Genomic DNA, 21,874 nt, shown 5'->3' on the forward strand with positions numbered 1-21,874 from the left:
GTAGCTGGCATTCTAGGTTGAAGGAGCCACAGAAGGCCCCAGTGGAATAGGCAATTTATTGCATTTAAAAATGATAAGAGAAACAGCAAAAGAAACATGAGGAACTTTCCTGTAAAAATTGACATGCAATCTGAGAGGAGACCAGAAATAGAAGAAAAGAAAATTGGCATTTGTTCTAATGTTTCAAGGGAAGTTTGAGCAAGCAATGCAGTTTTATGAAGAAAAACAGGAACTGGTAATTCAATACAAATCAAAAAAATATTTACTGAGTGCCTACCAGATGAAGGACCTTCCAAAAGTGTACGAAGGATACAGAGAAGCGATAACAAGGACACAGTCCTTGCTTTAAATGCATTTATAATCTACTAGAGGAAATGGCCATGCATGACTACAGCACAATGCTGAGCAAGATAAATATAAATAAGAATGGTAATGGGCTTCAGGAGATAGATAAGTGGCATGGGAAATGACAAGGGAAGGGCATGGAACAGAAAGATGAAATTTTATACAGAAGGTGTAATGTGAAGATTGACCTTGGAGAAACCATGTCACCATTGTTGGTTAATGAACATGTGAATTCACAAAGATAATAGAACTCCAAAAAGAGGTGTTTTATTAATATTTTGAGCAAGAACTACTGCTCCATGGGTAACTAAATCCTCACATGTGATTATTATTTAAGGGACAACAAAATGAAGTTTATATTTCTGATATGATTGTTAAAACATGGAAACAAACTTTTATAGTGACACCAGAGTAATGGAAATTTCTACTTGAGCAAAACTGTCTGACTGCCAGTGAGTTCACTCATGACTAGAACAGCAAACCAGACGGTGGCAAATTTAAGTTTCATTATACTGCCAGAGGCAACCAACAAGAAAATCATTGAGATGTGTGACCACTGAAGGGCCACTTACCATGAACAGAGCTTCATAGTTTTCAATCATCTTCTGTACCACAGCTATGATGGCTGTGCTCTCTTCAGCTCTGGCTGAGCTCTGGACAGAATATTCTTTGTCTGATGACTTCTGTTTGTGGAGCAGGTTGGGTCCAAATATAGTGGCCAAGTTCAGAGATGTCATTTTGTTCCCAGTGACCTATGGTAGAAAATAACCCACAAAGACTATTCTTATGTTGCTTTTTTAATTGCTAGATGTTCAATAAGCCATGAAATATTTTCATTAGTAATTTTTCCTTGCATGGAAAACATCACCTTTGTCAGAATCTAAGAGGACATAGTAATATGCCTTTGCTTCATATTTTGGATTCAAGATCAAAATTCAGTGATCATCTCAATAGTGCATGGAATAAAATGTTGCAATTCTGAAGTGTTTATTGTCAAACTCTTACTATTCAACATCTCCAAACCATTTGTGCTTAAAGAACATTGATGCTCAGTAATCCATCTATCAATGTGTCTCTTCATCTGTCCCTTTACCCATTAATCCATAACATCTCCACTGATCCATCCACTCAGCATATTACTACCCTAAGCTTGACATTTTTCATGGGTCAAGATTATTTTTAACATTTCCAACAACAATCATCACAGCATAGTCATTATTTTAAAGGGCTCCCATTCAAGGAAGGAAATACACTTCTCATTCCCAGGTAGTGAGTACAAAAAAATAAGATCTTATCAACTCCAAAGACTCCAGAATTTGGAGATAGTAATATTGACAAAAAAATCGAGAAAGAAGGAAATCAGTACTTCTGATGAAAAGCAGAGTCTCTGGGTAAGGAACATTTTCACACTGGAGCACACAAAAGCACGAGGAACATATGTGGGACATCAGAGCAAGAGGATTTTGTATGGAGAAGGGAGGATTTGCCTGTTTTAAAGAGCAATCTATGGCCCCAGAAACAGCAGTGGTGTGACAACACATGGGACATGGTACCACAGTCTAGGTTTCAGGAGCTAGCTCCTGAACTACAACAGAAGAAATAAGGGTAAAGTATAGTTTGCAATTGTCATGTAGATTGTCAGTGTACATAATGAGGGTGCCATACTGGGGGTGAGGATTTTTTGTTTAAATAAAAGTAACAGAAACCGATTGAGAACTGGTGAGGAGTATAGAGGGTTGAGGTGGGGTCCTTCAGACTTAAACACCCTGAAGGAACAGCTGATAAAACAGACCAAGAAGGACATTTGGAGAATAGAAGAAACATGTGCTGGGAAGGAATGCTAGGGGAGTTTCAAGTGTGTGATCCCCTGTGACAGATGTTCACCACGACATTCTGTTCATTCCCCTCTGGATTGGACTGGAGGGTGGTTCTGATGGTCTAGAGCAGAGCCTTTGCAGGGTTGCAGCAGGCAGTGAGAACAGTGAGTGCAGATGCTTCCTGGAACACTCTCACAAGCAGGGACAAAAAGGAAAGACAGTGGGTAGGCAGGGCGTGGCACTATCAGGAAGCACATAATGAAGGCAGCAAAGTACTCTTAGGTGAAAATATTAAAAAAAGACACATGCACATGCTCAATATGTTAATAAATAGAAGCATGGGCACACATGTAGAAACAGAACAGCTTTCATCTACCACTCCCCAGTTCCATTTGTCCAAATGCTTTCTATCTCTATCTATTTTTTGTTTTGTTTTGTTTTTTTGAGGCAGGGTTTCTCTGTGTGATGGCCCTGGCTGTCCTGGAACTCACTCTGTAGACCAGGCTGGCCTTGAACTCACAGAGATCTGCCTGCCTCTGCCTCCTGAGAGCAAGGATTAAAGGCGTGTTCCACCACCGCCCAGCTCAAATTCTTTCTTAAGTGCCTATTTGCACAGAAACCCGTGATACAGTTTTTTCTCCTGAAAGCTAGAGTCTCACTCCATATCCTACTTTGTAACTTGCTTGTTGTCTCTTACCAACATGTTGCATTCATCTCCCAATTTCAAACATTTCTTCACTTTTTTTGGCCGTTAGCAGCAAATGGCATAAACTGATGATCATGATTTGCTTTAAGCACAGCCAAATGATATGCATTTGTGCCATTTTCAGTCTTCTGTTGCTATGAATAATGTACAGAAATATCTACACAAAGGCATTTATGTGCTTGGCTGAGCACTGTCTTGGGAGTCATTTCTCCAAGTTAAATTGTTATAATAAGGACTATGAGCATTTTTAAAAGCTCAGTAATCGTTTTACTTACTTGCCTTTTTCACATGGGAAGGAAAGCCTGGCTAAATATTTCTAATCCAGGGTCTATCTATCATGGCAGTAGTGAAATTTGTAGCAGACTATTCTTTGCTGCATGGACTGTCCCATGCAGGGTAGGATATTAAGTGGCCTTAGATCATTAAAGTCTAGTAGCACCCCTTCACATCCAGTTGTGCCAACTACAGGTGTTTCCACATGGGGCTCTGTGTACCTTGTAGGGCAAAATTTTCCTCAGTAAGAGCTATTGGTCTGTGTGAACTTTGATTTCTCTTGTTAACATTAGCCAAGAATGCTGAGGGCTGTCCAGGTAAAAGTTATACCCCAAACCCAAGGAAGATCCACACTATCATTGAGACAGTATGTGGTGGTCTCACATAGGACTCAGGACTCAGGAATCTCCACAGAATGGCTAAGTTGAAGGCCTTTACCATGTGAAGCTCAGAACTGGTGGGAGATTTGTCCTGCAAGCTCACTACGGAAACTCGGGTGCTTTTGTTGTTGTTGTTGTTGTTGTTAAAGGATGAGACTATTTTCAGATAAACAAGTCACCACCAAAGGAAAGTAGTATTCTGTATGGTAAAATTTCCAAATATAAAGAGACAGTACATTGTCTGTGGGACTTTTAGTTACTCGGTCTTTGTTTTATTTTGTTGACATGAAGCTCTGTAAGTTTTTATTCTATTTTTCAATCCTCTTCCTGAAAATTCATGGTTAAGGAGAAAATAAAATATGTGTCATTTTCCAATTCTTCCTTTCAGAACTTGGAGGCATCTGGAAAGCTTCTCCAGCCCCCTTTAAAGTAAAATTGGAGTTTTCTCCTTTTTTTTTTTCAAGCATGAAGAAACCAAAGATTTTGTTTTCACTTAAAAGAATGTTTAGTACAAGGACAATCCAGAGCTCTGTTTCCGCTCTCTCCTTCTCTGGTTGCTATTCTGGGAATGCAATACTATCCGTCTGTAAGATTGCACATGAATTCCAGCTGCAGCCCAAGCTGCTGCACTTTGTTCCCATTTTATGTTTTGTTTTGCTGTTTATTAAATTTTGAAGAAGTCTTGTTCCTGGACATCTCCTACCTTTGCTCCCCATGTTTTAATATATACACATATGGACTTTAATTAGTTAGCTAGTTAAAGTATATATGGTCTGTCTAGGTAACAGGAGCGCTCAAAACCAGGCCATTACTGCATGATTTAGTTAGTCAGCCAATTCCAGGAAATCTTCTATCTTCACTAAGTAAGCATCCCAGATAATTTCTAAGCACTGTATAAATAGCATGTATTAAAAGTCCAGAGTTTCCAGACATTAACTAGGGGCTTTCCAAAGACTTTTTCAGTTCTTTCTCTAGATAAGCTTATGTGGAAAGCAGCTGCTCCCATGGTCATTTTATAGATAGTGGGGCAAGAAGGCCCAGAGCCAGGAGGAGGTAGAACAGTGAGTAGGAAGTGAAGCCATACAGCTGTGCTGGTACCAGCCTTTTGTCCATTTCATTATATGGGTATACCTCCTCCTGTTTGCCCTTGGTTGGCAGACCCTATAAGAGCATGGGGAGATGCGAAAATGAGCTTTAAAGTAAGGCTTGAGGAGGCTGAGGCAAGGGAGGCAGAATCTTTACCATATCTAACTTACCATGTCTTAGAATCAAGTACCTCCTCAAAGATCAGAAAGCATGGCTCCACATTGGGTCTTTGGTGCTTATTATATAGTTCCTTTGAGAGTTGATGGCAGCTATAGCCTCTCTCATGAAACAAATGCCTAGTCATACCATATTTTCTGTGCAACGTCAGCAGAGTCTTAAACTCTGAAAAACTACCCTCAGGAGGTTTGGGTTATATTCCTACTATAATCTTTTGTTGTTGTTGTTAAAAAAGAGGAAATGGATTGTTTCTTAAACCTGGAAATTTCTTTTTTTTCTCTAAGTAGCAAAGCAAATAGCAAGCTAAAATAGAACAAAACAAAATTAACATAAGACAAAAAAATTCAATAAGATACCACAATTTTCCCCAAAACACCACCAATGGGTTGACCTCAACATATACATATACTTTTCTGATATATCTTCATGATCTTACCAATGAAGAGTGCACTGAGTTTTAAGCACATATTAGAAAGGACATGATGTTTTCACTTTGCAGATGAGGAAGTGTAGGCCTTTTCTGGCCCTGACTCTGCTTTCCCTTCTCTTCCTCTTTCAAAGAGACAAAGCTCTGGCAAGGCTTTGTGAGCTTCCAGGCTTTTTAAAAAACTAATCTGAATCAGTTTTCTTCCATGCTGCAATCCGTAAAGAAGTGATGCCCTAACAAATGCCTTACAAACTAACAAATAGGTTGGAGAAGAATTGGAGAAATGCTCTGTTATTTGTCCATAATTTACTATGTAATATTTTGCCTTTCTCCATTCTTCTGCTCATTCTGTGTTTCCTACCTGTTCATGCAACTAAACAATTCTAAGGTTCTAAGCAAAGAACCTCTTCTTTGTTTCTCTACCTCTACCCTTAGCGTTTATTAGAGGAGTTTAGTTAACTCCTATTCCTATTCTATACTTATGTGGTCCATCTACTCAACCCCCTACAAGGTTTGTATTCAGTATTCTCCATGGAGCTATTTGCAGGTCTTCTAGCTCATGTCTGTCCCTTCTCTGAATGTCTGTTTGCCTTCTGTCTTCATCTCCTCCACCTCTAGATTCCTGTTTTCTCTACTGCCATTGATACAAAAGCTTCCTAACACATATTCTCTCTGTCTCTCTCCTTCTCTGTCTCTCTGTCTCTGTCTCCCTCTCTGTGTTATTAATCTACAGCATAGATTATATCATCTGTTTCCCAGTGCTCCCAAAGTTCATATCTTAGCAGGATGGTGAATCTACCTGCAGAAGCATTCAATAATCTATGAACATGCCCCAGTTTCCTGCCATCCCCTCAGTACTACTCTGCTCTGTAGCCTTAATCCAACATGCTGCTTGCTTATAGTCACTTCTAACCTGTCCAAGGAAGTAATGCTGTCCTTCCATTTTCCCTGCCATTTTAACTAAGTAACTTAGACTGGCTGAAGTCTGAAGGACAGCTGGATATTCACTACTTGCAGAATCCATCTGATCACCAGCCAGTATGATGATATATATGAATTGATGAAAGAGACCCCTCTGCAACAGCTTTTTACTGTTACTTACATGGATACTGTCCTAATTACTTTGCAAATCTACAGTGAAGAGGGTATATGGTACTTCTCCAGAGTGGTAAACTGTATAAACGTGCCAGTTATATTGTCATAAGTGGAAGCTCCCTGGAGGACATGTGCTAAGTTACCTAACTACTCTCCCTCAGTTTCTACCCATGAAAAGTGGGTACAATGATATTTTTCTTGCCTATTCAAAGGATTAGGTACTATGGCAGAAAAATCAACACGTGATAGGAGTCATAATGGTAGCTAGGATCCTAGCAGGCTAAGATTAATCTATATTTTTCACCTAGGAATAGTGTCTTATTTGGAGCATGAGTAATGGAGTCTTGTTGAGCTTTGAACTAAAAACTGGGTGTTTGAAAATTATTCTCCAAAGGCAATATGGTAGCAAGTTGGACTGGACTTTTTGCTTTCCTCAGTACCTTTTTAATCACCCAAGACTCAGCTTTCTCCTTCTCACATAGTACTTAAGGAACACCAGAGAGGCAATTGGCATACCTTCCAATCAGGGCTATGTTTCCACTCAGTCACTAGACTCTACAGCTTCTATTATCTCTGTAGTCCATAAAGGCTGACACCCAGACGGATAATGTAACTATGTAACAATTATGAGAATTATAGTCTACCCATGGAAGAGCTGTGTATGTTGAAATAAGGTGTCAGGACTATATGATGAAACCTGAAGTCAGTGGGGGTTTCACTAATTATAACTCCTACAGAGAAAAATGGCTACCTTGAGAAAGTTCAATTTCCGTTCTCACACTCCTGGTGGGAAGGAGGAGGAGAAATGCAGAATTGCTTTTCTCAACTATGGCAAAAAAATTACATATGTCCATGCCCTGTGGGAACTAAATCTGAGAAGCATAGAAGTCCGTCATGTAGCTGAGCTCTGCTTAATAATTTAAATAACAGCATTTGTGGTTAAGTAAGATTGGAACTGTGGTTAAGTAAGATTGGAACACCTCTGGCTCCTTTTTGTTGATTTATGGTACATACTAACCTATTAATGGCTCTGAGGCCTCTTGGAAAAACTAACATCAGAGAGAAGTATGACTATGTGAAATCAAAGAAGGAAATGGGGTCCTCTATGAGGGTTAAGATTTAATATGGTACCAGCTAGCAGGCTGTGTCTTTTGACCAATGATGAAACTGTAAAACGCTTGAAAGTGTGAGTGTGACCAAAGAGAACCATAGCCTCAAATCTCATATGGGAGGAGGGATCATACTAGCCCTGAACTGGGAGCAGTTTCAACTAGAATATGTTTAAATGGTCTATGAAACTTCTGCAAAAATGCCTTTAGCAATTGACCCTAAGTGGCACGGCTATATAAAATAATAAAAACCAGAACCTCCAGTACAGTCCATACTTGACTTAAAAGCAGAATAGAAGCTCCATCTCATTCAGCAAATGCCTGTTTTGGAGAAGTAATTTAAGGAATGAAAGGACCTCTCTACACAAAAGCAGATGAGATAAGGTGTGTGTGTGTGTGTGTGTGTGTGTGTGTGTGTGTGTGTGTGTGTGTATGTGTGTGTGTGTGTGTCACATTTTGATTCCAAGTCAGCAAAACAGATTTAGCCAGTTACAAGAATGGTATCCTTCTTGCACTCCCACATTTCATTTTTACACATTTTCAAACCCTTCTGTAGCCAGTTGTTTATCTTCCTCTCACAAATGGAAGTTTAGGCTTGAGTAAACATCTTTGTGGAAAGTAGGAGCCTCATTTTGAGGCATCATTGAAATGTCGAGGAGGTCAACAGTTTTCATGAAACTGAGCCCCCAGAGAAGGCCCTGGGAGGGCAACACTATTACATAAACATCTAGGTCAGAGGACTTGTGATTGGATTTATAATGGCCATGAAAACAAATCTTTCAGCATGTCAGTGATGTGTAATCTACATTAGATGGAGGTGGGAAGACCCACTCTAAATGTGGGTGATGTCATTCCCTGGGCTGGGGTCCCTACTGAATAAAAAGGAGAAAGTAAGCTGACTGTCAGCAGACATCTCTCCCCTCTTTCTCACTATAGACACAGTGTGACCACTTGCTGCTTTTTCCTGTCAGCATGACTTGCCTGTCAGGACAAACAAACCCCTCCTTCCTTCAGTGGCTTTTGTCAGGTATTTTGTTGATGTAATGAGATAAGTAACTAATGCAGACGGTGAGGTGTCATGTTTTCCAATTGAAATGTGTGGCCATATTGATGGCTTGTACTTTAACAGCTAGAACAGCAGATGAACCGTAGAAAAGAAGTCACTCTATTTATGGCAGCATACCTCTTGTCCATCTTTGCTGACATTGTCATCGGCATGCCTGGCCACAATGGAGAGGAACTGTAGGAGGCGGTGGAGGGTGTCGCAGTTGCAGGGAGGTAGAAGGTAGATGAGGAGTTGCAAGGTGCCCAGTTGTTCTTCTGGTTCCAACACTACACAAGGCAGAGAGACATTTTGAGTAAGACCAGAGGGGCTGACACCGTTTGGACACTGAGGTTGGGTTTCATCTACATTACCTTAAGAACAAAGTTACCCAGGCCAGGCCTACTTTGTAACTTAACCCATTTTCCCACTACTTTAGCAGCTTAGCTACAAAAACCTATGAAAGGTATAGAGAATAGTTGGACAGCCAGAGAAATCATGAGAAAAAAATAACTCTATCTCCCTTATTTCCATCAGCTTCCTTTCTCTTACTCATTACTCAAACTGACTTAATGGGTTTTAGTACCCACTGATAACTATCTGCTGACAGTGGCTGGGAATTGGTGAATGTTCTGAAATTTTTATAATGTGTTTAAAGGCCTTTTCTCTTGAACAATATACCAGGTATAGACTTTTTGTTGGCAATATCCAAGATATGTGACAAAGACACTGTCTTCTTTCTCAGCCACAATCCTACTGGAATTACTGCTTTGCAGGAAGAAATGTGTGCAGGCTGGCACATCTCTGACATTTCCCTTCTCTTCCTCCCCAACCTTTCTCCTTCTCTGGGGTCTGTGTGCTAGACACAGCTCCTTTGAAAGCACTGGTACTGGGCTATGCCATTTTGCTTCCACTGAGAATGTTGTTTGCCCTCTTTCTTACTCTGGGTTCTTTGGCTTCCTCCTTCCTCATACCAGAAGCCAGGATTCATTTTTAGGCACAGACTCAATGCAAGCTCTTGCCAGCACTTCAAAGCATCAACTTATAGTACTTTCTACTTTCCTGGGGTCATTTGAAAACATCTGAAATTCTTCTTGGCTTTTCCCATTCACTTTAGCCCAGCTTTCTTCTTGCTAGTTTCCCCCAGGGTATATCTCAGAAAATCCCCCAAATAGCCCATTCATTAGAGACCAATAAAGGCAAAAGCAGTTATTGGAAAACACATGCACAAGATTTTCATGAGTGAGCTGGACATCCTGCTGTTTCAAGGATATGTTCCCGCAAATCTGGCTTTGTTACGTACAGAGAGTGTTGATGAATGCTGTGTATAGCTCCCTGGTGAGAAGCGGGTCAGGCATGTCCCTGAGGAACTCCTTCAACAAGGCTGCCACATCATGAACACTGTGCTCCTCTTCCAGACAGACATCAATCCCACGGTCAAATTCCTCACGCAACTGGAAAATCAACGGTTCAAGTATCAGTTACATAAGACTCGGGGTTAATTTGACAAGAAGCTTCATATAGTCAGTGACACCTTAGAACCATCTAACCTCAGTGTTTAGTGCTCACCCCCCAAAAAGTGTTTTGATGGATAAAATCTGGTATTAAGTCTGCAGAGATCACAAGAATGGAAAAAAGGAAACAATGTCACTTTCAGCTACAGACTCTACACATACTAATTATGAATGCATACATACATATATATATATGTATATGTATTTGAATGTATTATTAAAAAACTAGTTGTGGATTTGTTGTTAATGGTGTACTCAGAGGGACTAGATAACAAGAATCAAGAAGTTGGGAGTAAGGGTTAAGAGTTAGAAGATAATTTAGGTCAAGTGTAAATGTGCGAGAACTATTATACAACACTTGTGCCTGTCACCAAACACATCACATTGGAATTTTGATAGTTGACTAGAACACCAACAAAAAAATCAAAAACACTAAAGATGTGGATGAGATATAGTATGATGAAGGCTTAAAAGATGATACATTGAAATGAAAGTTATCTTTAATTTGTCAGAGTGGCCTTATGAGCAATTACTAGAAAGCTTCTCAGACTTAATAATTATACAAAGCCTACTACCAAGGATAGCAGAAGGAAAACATGATAAGATGGCAGAGATAATATGCCCTGCTTTTGTCTCTGACAGCTTGATGTGCCTTCTGCATTGTTCTCTGTTGTATAAATTATTATGCAAGTCCATGGATAGACAGCATAATAAACTTCTGTAAGACTTCTTTAGTTCATTCATTCATTTATTCATCCATTCATTCAACAAAGACTCATCACATTATGCTGGGTCTCAGCCCCTATTATAGACTCTCATAGTATGCAAGTACACCAGTAAATAGAGAGGCAAAGTCTGTAAGCCAACTTCATCCCTTAGAAGTAGAGATACAAGGTAGATAAGTAGGTAACACCACAAATGACAAGTTCTTACTTCATAAATATTCATATTTCCCCTCCCCTCTCTGTGGGTGCAGGATGTATGTGAACATGTGTGTGCAAGTATACAAATGTGGAGGCCAGGGAATGATGCTGAGTGTTTTCCTTTATCACTAGACTTCGTATGCCCATGAGACAAGATCATTTACTGAACTGAACTTGGAGTTTTCCATTTCTTGAGCAGGCTGGAGGCCATAAAGCTTCAGGGATTCTTTTGTCTCTGCTTGCCTTCCCCCACCCCTAGTGCTGACTTTATAGGTATGTGGTCATGCTAGGCTTTTTATGTGGGTGCTGGGGACCAGAACTCATGCTTACACACCAAGAGCCATCTCCCCATCCCTAGCTCTTATAGTTTGAAGAAAAAGTACAGGTATGTAAAAGTTACATAAAAACATAAAATAGTGAGTTAATTATCCATCCATTCATTTCATGCTTGAATTTAGTCCTAAATTACCACTAATTACATCTTATGGAGTGAGTAATCCTTAAGTAAATCCCTATGCAAAAAAAAATCTCCATTTTTTATGGATCCAAAAATGTCAAGGAATAATTGCTGGCACTCATCATCTGTCCACTTGATGAAAATACCAATCACTGCCCTCAGTTGCTCACTGATTCCAGACAATTTTCCATTAGCATTTGCAAGACAGCCAGAATGAGGAGTGCACCCATAGCATTACTGCAATCAAGCTAGTTCAGATACAGCATTTTTTTCTAAACACGCACATACGGCATAAACACACACACACACACACACACACACACACACACACACACACACACACACACACACACAGAGACAGACAGAGAGATAGAGAGACAGAGACAAAGACAGAGAGACAGAGACAGAGAGACAGAGACAGAGAGAGGTGGACTTTGAAAGGAGCTTGTTTAATCACATGATCTCGAATTGAATTTCTAAATTTCTATAATCCTGAGAAGAAAGGGGTGAAGGGGACTGCAGCTGAAGGGATGATTCAATAAGACATTATTAATAAAGGTATTCCTTAATTTTACATTTTACAAGTATCATGGTGATATGGTGTTATTCACTCATCTTGTGTAATCATTAAGAATACAAATAAACTAGACCAAAAGAAATACATGATAGGGTATTTACTTCAACATACAAACAATTCTTTAACTTCAACTAAAATTTCTACTTGGATTAACTTTTAAATTGTAGAGTTCTTTATTTTCTTCTGTTTCAACCAATAGGCGAACAATAACATTGTAAGCGTCTTTTGCTAACAAATGGGTTCTGTTTGTTAAAGAATGGTTTGCCTTTTAGGAAGCCATCACAACCCCCAAAATCTATCTGATCAAAGGAAACTAGCCTTGACAATCTAATATCAAATTTCTGCCAGAAGAATGTAGTGTAATGCTGGAAAAAACAAGGAACACAGTTTATCATTAGAAATGAATCAGGGACCAATGGTTTCATAAAATCTTATAAAGCATCTATTTTTCATCAGATTAGATGAGAGTATGTATGGCATTTTCCTAGTACATTTGGGTAAAACCAGCCACTACGAAATTATGTTCTATTTGGGCATGTCCAGAAATATTCCTTCAGTGTTTTTATCCCAACTTCACTCTTTTAAGCTTCTGAGTTGTGTTTCATCTCCTGGGATTTAATTGTACCATAATCAGATGGAAGGTTGGGAAAAGATAGTCAGAAGGAATTTATATAATCTTGAACTTTCCACCTAGTAATTCAATGAAGTGTCAAGGGAAACGGACAATATAACCTTCAGTTTTCACTTACTTGTCTTACTCTCTTTTTTGAGCTTCCAACTCGAAATATCCCCACTGTCTGGAGGCCTGTAAATAAGCAAACAAAATCAACAGTTTTTTTTTTTTTTTTATGATTGAGACTCTGAATGAAAGCAGTGTAGAAACCGTATAGAATGCTTGTACAGAGCTGTGACATGCAGAACAGCAGTGACTTCACAGTGTTCAGCGGCACTTCCATATGCCATACTATTCACCTTCTCCAGATACATAGTTGGCTCTTTAAACATCAGAATTATTTTACCTTAAATGTTTGGGGACGAGAATTCTTTCCCTTGTGAGTGACTATTGATGTTATAAGTCAGAGAGATCTTTTTTATAGGCATTGGCCCTGTAATTCTATATCTATGGCATGATTCTAAGATGATCAAAAATGTGAACAAAGACAGCTACACAGAGGAGGTCAGAGTAGGAACATTTATAAGAGAAAAACAAGCTGTGTATTGGGAGCTAACTTGGGTCCACTCATATGACAGACTATTGTACATCCTTTTTAAATGACATTTATAAGAAATTTTTATAAACATGAAAACTCTGTGTTCTACCATCAAGTGAAAGCAGTGGCATTCTCTTCATGTATATATCTATATATACATCTACACCTACATCTATAGATATAAATATTATATGTACTTATATATAGGTATAGATATAGATTTATGTATACATATATATATGTATGTATATATGTAGTATGATTTCAACAAAGTGATAGATGAATATATTTTTTCAGGGAGTTTTAAAGGCTGAATAGAAATAAACTGAAATTTAAAGTAATTGCTTTTTTTTTTTTTTTTTTGAGACAGGGTTTCACTATAGAGCCCTGGCTGTCCTGGAACTCGATCTGTAGACCAGGCTGGCTTTGAACTCACAGAGATCCACCTGTCTCTGCCTCCTAAGTGCTGTGATTAAAGGTGTGCACCATCACTGTCTAGCTGTGATTGTTTCTTAACTGTTTAACTGTTCTACATTTTATAGATTTTTCTTTAAAAAGTATGTTTTCCTTATGAATAGAAAAAATCTATTTCAAATTTGATAAAGAGTCCAAGTTCCTATAAATTTCATGTTTAAAAATTATTTAGAATAATGAAATAGGTTATAATATTTTATTTCTTGTGGGGAAATTGAAGCTGAAGAAATGGCTTGGTAGTTAAGAGCACTGCTGTTCTTCCACAGAACCCTGGTTTATTTCCTAGCACCCACATGGCAGCTTGCAAACCTTTGCAACTCCACGTCTAGGAAATTCAGCATCCTCTGGCCTCTGAAGATAGCTGCATGCATGTGGTGTACAACAATAACCTTAGACCCACACACAGACATAAAATAAGTCTTTAAAAGATTTGTCTTTAAATATAGCAAACACTCTTACAACCACATATTGGAAATTTTAACAATAGTTATTTAATAACATTGACTTTTCTGTCAATACCCACATAAGTTTTGCAAATTGTGAGTCAATGTGGCTTTTAATGTCTTAATCTGCATTTTCATCTTCCTTTATTTTTTTTCTGTCTCCCTACACACTTGACTTGGTAAAGAAAGAGCATTAAGTTCCCACTGTAAATATCCCCACTGACTAGATTTGGGTATTCTATGATGTCACTTATATGATTCCCTTCTCCCTTTAATCTCCCAATAACATGAGAGTTAAAGCATGAGGTTTTTATGGCCAGATGTAATTATCAGTGGTAAGAATATTATCAAATATATATTGTATTCTTCCTTCAGAAGACACAGATGTTTATCCATTTTCTTTCTTTCCTTTGGAGACAGTCTCACTATGTGAACCAGGCTGATCTCTCATTCAAAAAGATCTACCTGTCTTTGCCTCCTGAATGCTGGGATTAAAAGCATGTGATACCATACATGGTTTCCATTTTCTTTTCTTTTTTTTTTTTTTTTTTTTGGTTTTTTGAGACAGGGTTTCTCTGTGTAGCTTTGTGCCTTTCCTGGAACTCGCTTTGCAGACCAGGCTGGCCTCGAACTCACAGAGATCCACCTGGCTCTGCCTCCCGAGTGCTGGGATTAAAGGCGTGTGCCACCACTGCCCGGCCGTTTCCATTTTCTTAAGAATCCTTCATCATCACTACTGAGGAGCATTATCTACATCTTTTACATTTTTTCACTGTTAGCTCATTCCTCTTCATAATCAAGTATGAGAATGGTGCTAGATTGGAGGTGATAGTGGCTATTTGAAACCACATGAATATAGTTATTGAGAGTAAAGCCGGTAAACAGAGAATCCTCATTGTATTTTTTGAATCTTGCATTCAGACTCCAAGCATATAAATAAGGATTATAGGGTACTGGAAGAGGTAGGGGGACATTCTCCTTAATCTGCTTTCATCTAAGTTTCTTTCTCCTGTGACCGAAAGAATTCTGACTAGTGCAATACATCATTAATTGGAAAGAATTGAAAACTTTATAGCATTACTTCTTTCTATCCAGAAACAACAAAGTAAAGGCTTGCAGTTCTTTTCACAGGGCCTTTATATTATAGGCAATCATGTGTATCTTTTGCATTAGTATTAATTATTTCATTACTATATGGTATCAATGATTCTTGATTTATCTCAAAATAGTAATTTTTTTACATTTTGATATTAAGTACTAACACCTTTATTTTATGTGTACATTTTGCCTGCATGTATATATTGCACCACATCCCTGATGCCTATGAAGGTAAGAAGAGGGAGTTAGATCTTCTGAACCTGGAGCTAAGCATGGTTTATGAGCTACTTTGTGGGGTCTAGCAACTTATGCCATGTCTTCTGCTGTAGCAGCAAATGCTCTTAGCTACCGATCTATCTCTCCTGCCCCAAATGTTAACACTTTTTAGTTGGGTTTCCAAAGGATTTTATTTTTTGTTAGAAAATACAACAGAATAAACATCCCATTTATCAGTTCTGTTTTTCAAAAGTGTTATCCTGAAGTTCCAGATGATTTGAGAGAATTGTAGTGGGAGGTTGGTTATTGCTGATTTACATCTGTATGCGTGGATGCTTTGTTTGGGGGTAAGGATGCTTTGTTTGGGGGTAATCTCCTTATTATGGCTGTTAATTTGTTTCCTAAATGAGACCAAATCCCAACCTAATTTATGTTTTCTACTTCTTTGGTAAGCCTAAAATATGAGATTCAGTTTAGAGTAGGATACAGAATTATATTTCTTCCTCTGTAAAATGATCTTAAGCACCTGCTTCAAAATGTATATACTGATTCTATTAATCAGAGCATATAGAATACTTAGAATAATATTTGATATGTGCTATTATTTAGAGAAAGACAAGCCATGAATTGGTTTGATGAGTCTTCTATATGCAATTTAAAAAACAAAATAACATGACATCTTAGAAATACTGTATTTTGCTAAGTTTATATTTTCTTATTCTTAGATGGCTTCTGAATACTCAAAATTTCAACAAAATAAAGATATCAGAAGGGAATTTTTACAAAAGTAGAACTATTCATTTGGACAAATTTCTCTAAGCTGTTCAGAAACGCCCATTTCTATTAGATAAATTCTTCATTCTTTGCAGTTACTCACTGGGTATTAATTCTGATTTCAATCGACTCTAATATATTTTGGTTTTTGAATTGGATTTATTTTTTAAGGTAGAACAAATGACAGTCTTTGGATCAACAATGGCTTTTGCTGACATAACTTCACAGTGATTTTCCTCAGAGACAAAGGAAGTACAGTTTAGTCATTCAATAACCAGGGCTTAAGGCAGTCACTTTAAAAAAAGTATACACTGAAAAGACACTGATCTCAAAAAGAACTTGGCTGAGTTTTGTCCCTGAAACTGATGTGATCATCTCTCTCCCCTTTTCATCAAAACCTGCAATGGACACCAGATCCAGAAGCACCTGAATCTCAGGCCTAGAGAAATGAGGACAAGCATACTAAGCAATAGATCCCACTCTAAACTCAGCCTCAATCCCAGAAGCATCCTTTGACTGTTTGCCAGCCTCTTGTCTGACTTTTGTAGCTTCTGGAAATTTGAGGTGCTTAAGGAATTTTGATTTAAGAATAGAGAAGGCATTTGAAATGATATATAAGAGAGGAAGGGCTGGGTACATGAATATTGATGAAGCCCATAAAAATTTTCAAGAACAATTTTGGAGAGGGTAGAAAAAGGGTCTCTGATAAATACTTAAAAGACTAAAGTAATACATGTCCTCTACTATCCATTTCAAAAAAACAGGCAAATCAAGTGTTAGGGAAGAAATGCTCTTGCTATTGCTTGTCTCACATAATGTGACCCTGTCTCAAAGTAAAGCAAGGCAAAAAAAAAAAAAATCTAAGACTCTTTATTTTTTGAAGATTTGAAGTTTGGGGGTCACAAATGCGGTATCATGCAAATCAGATATTTATATTACAATTCATAACAGTAGCAAAATAAAGTCATGAGATAGCAATGAAAATAATTTTATAGTTGGGGGCGGGAATCACCACAACATGAGGAACTGTATTTAAGTGTCACAGCATTAGGAAGGTTGAGAACCACTAGTTTAGAATATTCAATATCTATTTGAATTTGAATGTGTATTCTATTATTCTGGAATCATAGCTATGATAGAAATGCTATGGACACTTGAATATATCAGGACCTTCGATAGTTGATCAGTTAGGGCATTATGCATTCTAAGCAAGTGCCACACCACTGAAATGCATCCCTAACTCTTGTTTTAGTTTTCATTTTGAGACGGGGTCTCACAATGTTACCCAGGTTAGCCTTGAACTTACTCTGTAACACAGGAAGACCTTGAACTTGAAATCTTCCTGCCCAGCCTTCTAAGTACCTGGGATAGAATGGCTATACTGATAGGACCAACAGTTTCTGGTTGTTTTTTCTTTAAAAAATTGTAATGAAATCCCATCACTCAGGAGGCAGAGGCAGATGATCTCTGAGTTCAAGGCCAGCCTGTTCTACATAGTGAGTTCCAGGACAGCCAGGGCTACACAGAGAAACCCTGTCTCAAAAAACAAAACAAAACAATAGTGAATATATTATCTTTAGAGCGAATAAGCAATTAAGGAAGTTTGCCCAAATCCGTAAAGTGTGTGATAAATCTATAGCAAATAAACATATGTGATAGATATGGCATTTTATGAGACAAATATCTAAATTTCAGAAAAGAACTATCCATCATATTAAAGTCATCATGTTAATAGGAATTGAGCTGCAAAGGGATGGCTGGAGACATTCAGAGTACATATTTCCCAAAAAGCAAACCTTTGTCAAAAGAAATGTTGTAAGGAACCTTAATGTATAAACACATCCAAGGAATCTGACTCTATTTGAAGGGGGTATATTCCATACAAGTGATCCTTCCCTAAAATGCTTGGTCAGAGCCCCTTGGGAATCTGAGCCTCTTGTGATCTGAGGACTCCAGATAGCATCACACCTATTTAGCCTTGTGGATCCTAGTAGCTTCTTAGTCAACACTTATATTGGTGAACTTTATTCACCAAAGGAAGTTTGGTCCAGCCCTTGCTCAAGGAAACACAGAATTGAAACTGGGTGCATAGAGGAATGATAACTTGGATCATTGGTGGCTGATGACAAATCTACTTACCATGTTTTTCCAGATGCTGGCAGCAGCTGTCCACCAGCCTGGGGACCTGCCTGTAAATAGGATTCAGACTCAGCTTCTTATCTCTGGCCTTTTCTTTTTTATTCTGAGCCTCAGCAGGCAAGGAGAGTTGTAAAGCTTCTAGGAGTCGAGACTGGTTGTCATCCAGATCCGTGATGGAATCCACTGACATGGCACCCTGCAAGTGATATGTAGATTTGAAAATGATCACAGGCGGCAGAAAGAAAAGCGGCTGCTGGCAGAGGCCACCCAGTAAAATTGATGGAGGACCACCACTCTCAAAAGATACTACTGCTTTATTTTGTTATGTTATTTACATATTTGTTTATTGCTGACATATCAAGGAAAAACTAAATGCCTTTTGAAAAAGTTAGAAAATCTGTACAAGTATCATTAGTTATGATTTTAATACACAGACTTATCTAAATAGAAGACAAGAAATTGGAAATATATAATTAAAATAATTTGTTTCAACTACTTAATTTTTGAAACAAAAATGCATATGAATAAGGTAAAGTCATAGAACTCTTGTGAATAAAAAAAATCCTCAACCATATCACTAGGATGTAGACTTTAAACATAGGAAGATTCAAACTGGGCATGATGGCACATGCCTGTATCCCCAGTATGCAGGAGGTTACAGCCATCCATCCTGGATGAAGTGTGTGCTGAGAAGTCAACTATTGGAGTCCTGGTAGGGCCTGGACAGAGAAAGGGACATTTAGGAAGTCCACTGCCTAGGTCCTAGATTCCCAGAAAGCTCAAATTTAGAGTTTTGGTTTTACTGTTATTTGGATTTATAAACAGGTAATTACAGGCTTAGAAGAACAAATTCATCTTGAAATACAAATATTCCATAGTTTTGTCATTTTTTTCCACTTTGAATAATAGTCAATACCATAAAAATAACAGGGTTTTAGGTCTTGCTATATCTTGGAAGAAGTCCTGAATGTTGAAAGCTAAAAAAAAAAATATGAGTTATAAATGGAAGTTTGGTTGTATATTTAACTAGGACAGACTTTAATGGCTGGATTGACAAAGATTTCCAGCCTAAAGTTTAGAAAAAAGGGAAAGATCTTTCAGGGACATAGGAAGTCTTAAAGGTGCTTTGCAGTGATTATGCTGATTAGAATCTGGGTGGTCTGAGAAACTCAGCTTTCTAGATTGGCAATGTGACATGCAAAGAGCACAGAGCCTAGAACGTAGTGCCCACTCCATCACTGGCATCATATTGCTATAGCATGAATTTGAAAGAGACTGCATATAGGACTGTACATCTCTATTTAAAGAATGACAAACTCCATTGATAAGAAAAAACTAATCTCTCATTGATTTTGAATAGCTATGGCTAATTCACTGATCCAGGTACATTCTAAGAATGGAATTGACAAAAATTAACAGAAACACTGGATCTTGGCCTCAAGACTCTACTTCTAGCATAGGGATGTCTAACCTGCAGCCCATGTGTGTAATATATATACATAGTGCATGTGACATTGTGACAGTAGAATGCCATCTATAAAGTTCATGCTCAAGAACTAAACAACTGAGTTACAAAACAAAATGACCAAAATAATTCTCACAATGTTTTAAATAAGTTTATGGATTTGTATTTTGGCATATCCATAGCTATCTTGTTATGTATGTGACCCATAGGTTGAAGGTTGGGCTTGTCTGATTAAGCAGGAAGTCTATCAAGATGGCAGGAGATAACAAAAGACAAGCATCAGTGTAGAACATCTGGGTACCAAGTTAATCAGGAGGGAAATGTAGAGGGAACATTAGCTGCCACATGCACAGTACTGGTTATTGCTGAGTGGAAGAGATCTCTACAATGAGTCTGGTTTTCATGTTAATAGAGACTCAAAGGACAACCTTACTCATTTTCAGTGTTCTCAGAGTCAGAGGAAATCCTGGCTAACTCACCCTTCTCCTGGCCCGAGGAGCCGGTTCTGGAGTGTTTGGGGATGTGGACTCATTTGGTGTTTCTGAGGTTGAGCTGAGAGATGAGTTACTGCTTGAGAGTTCTTTGTTCTGTTTCTTATTCCCAAACGGGAGGAGGGAAGACACGAAATCAGATGCGTCCTTTTGCTCCTCCCTCTGCAAGTCTTGCTTTAGTTTATATGCCCGGTCATTGGCAATAACTTGGGATAATGGCATTCCAAATGCCTGTGGGATAAATTCTGCAAGGAAAAAAAATATTTATATTCAGGGAAGGTCCAAACAGGAGAGGATGCTCATTCACATCACATTCATAAAAGCAGGCAAGGTCAAATTATTGATTCAAAGAATTGATTCATCAATCAGCATACTGAGATGGCTTTGTTTTGTTGGACAAATGCCCTAAGTTTCAATTACAATTAAGGAAGCTAGTAGGTACAAATATACATTTTAGAAATGTACGTCTCTCATCTTTCCCCATCTGCTCAAGTCTGTTTTAAAGGAAATAACTTTGTAAAGAAGTATGACATTTGGACAGACTATAAATAATACTTTATGCCCATGATCACACATCTTTATAAACCATTACTCTTCAATTTATAAACTTTAGAAGTCTTTGAAGGCATGAGGAAACCATATATATCCATTCACTCAACAAACATTTATTGAATACCTACTACTTGCCATGTCACTTTTACAATAGAGGGGGTATAAAAGATCTCAAGTCTTTTCTCCTGAGGGGTCCTGAGATGGGGTGAGGATGCGCAGAGTCAGACATGTAAATAATTATAACAGAGTGACTCTCATCTGAATAATAGAAAGATGAAGGAATCCAAGGTTGAAATTCAACTGATACACTTTAAGGATCCTAATAAAAGAGGCAGTAAGGGAAGTAATAAGCTATACTCAGGCTTCCTGATGACCACATGCAGAAGTGGACTTGACCATGATATAGCTTGTGGGAATTCCAGGATATTTTTGTTATTTTTTTTAACTAGGGACCATTTGAGGAAGAGACCGAATATAGAACTTTTTGGCTTCATTTGGCAATATATATATACAGTTTCTTTCTGCATCACTGTGGTAAATTCATGTGTGTTCATATATATATTAGCTCCTCAGAGACAGACATTTTAGCAGCATTTTATATTTATGCTGAAAGTATTAATAATTCAATTAAGCACATTATTCTTGTTAGATTCAAAATTACATCTCTTAGCAGCCATAGCATTTGGAGTCTAGGAGAGCCCTTGTTTTTACAGGTCTTGTGAATGAAACCGAAATGATCAAGGGAAAATAACTCTAAGGTTATTTGTTCTTTGAACAAAAAAGCCAACATTAAACCAGGTGGAAAGAGGCTTTAAAAGGTTTTCCTGCTTGACTCATGGTAACATTTTAAACTAGGCTAATAGCCAAGTCTCCATTAAGAGCAGAAATGTTATTTTAAAGGCATATACCTCTGGTCCCATCAAAAGATGCAAGTTGTTTTGAAGTAAAAAGTCCTAAGTTCATCTGGGGATTTTTCAGAGGTGCTTGCTCTATCAGTGAACTATGGAATATATGGCAATCAAAGGGCTATGCCTTTCTCTTTTGAGGTAAGACTAATACTGCAAAGAGCAGTTCCAGGCCATA

General features: G+C 38.1%; 1 protein-coding gene across 4 annotated transcripts in view; it reads right to left on the reverse strand.

Moving 5' to 3' along the window:
* Window positions 1-21,874, reverse strand: part of Arhgap6 (Rho GTPase activating protein 6) — a 499,280-nt gene that overhangs the window by 29,726 nt on the left and 447,680 nt on the right. For all 4 annotated transcript variants that reach the window (XM_052713349.1, XM_052713423.1, XM_052713492.1 and 1 more), the window contains exons 4-9: window positions 20,228-20,484; window positions 18,284-18,479; window positions 12,678-12,733; window positions 9,761-9,911; window positions 8,599-8,747; window positions 918-1,097 (exon numbers count right to left, since the gene is read on the reverse strand). In XM_052713349.1, the coding sequence (XP_052569309.1) occupies window positions 918-1,097; window positions 8,599-8,747; window positions 9,761-9,911; window positions 12,678-12,733; window positions 18,284-18,479; window positions 20,228-20,484 (989 nt within the window). The remainder of the gene's footprint in view (window positions 1-917; window positions 1,098-8,598; window positions 8,748-9,760; window positions 9,912-12,677; window positions 12,734-18,283; window positions 18,480-20,227; window positions 20,485-21,874) is intronic.

Source organism: Peromyscus californicus, unplaced genomic scaffold (genome assembly GCF_007827085.1).
Source record: "Peromyscus californicus insignis strain IS unplaced genomic scaffold, ASM782708v3 Scaffold_10__1_contigs__length_136768540, whole genome shotgun sequence".
In the NCBI taxonomy this organism is placed as follows: Eukaryota; Metazoa; Chordata; class Mammalia; order Rodentia; family Cricetidae; genus Peromyscus; species Peromyscus californicus.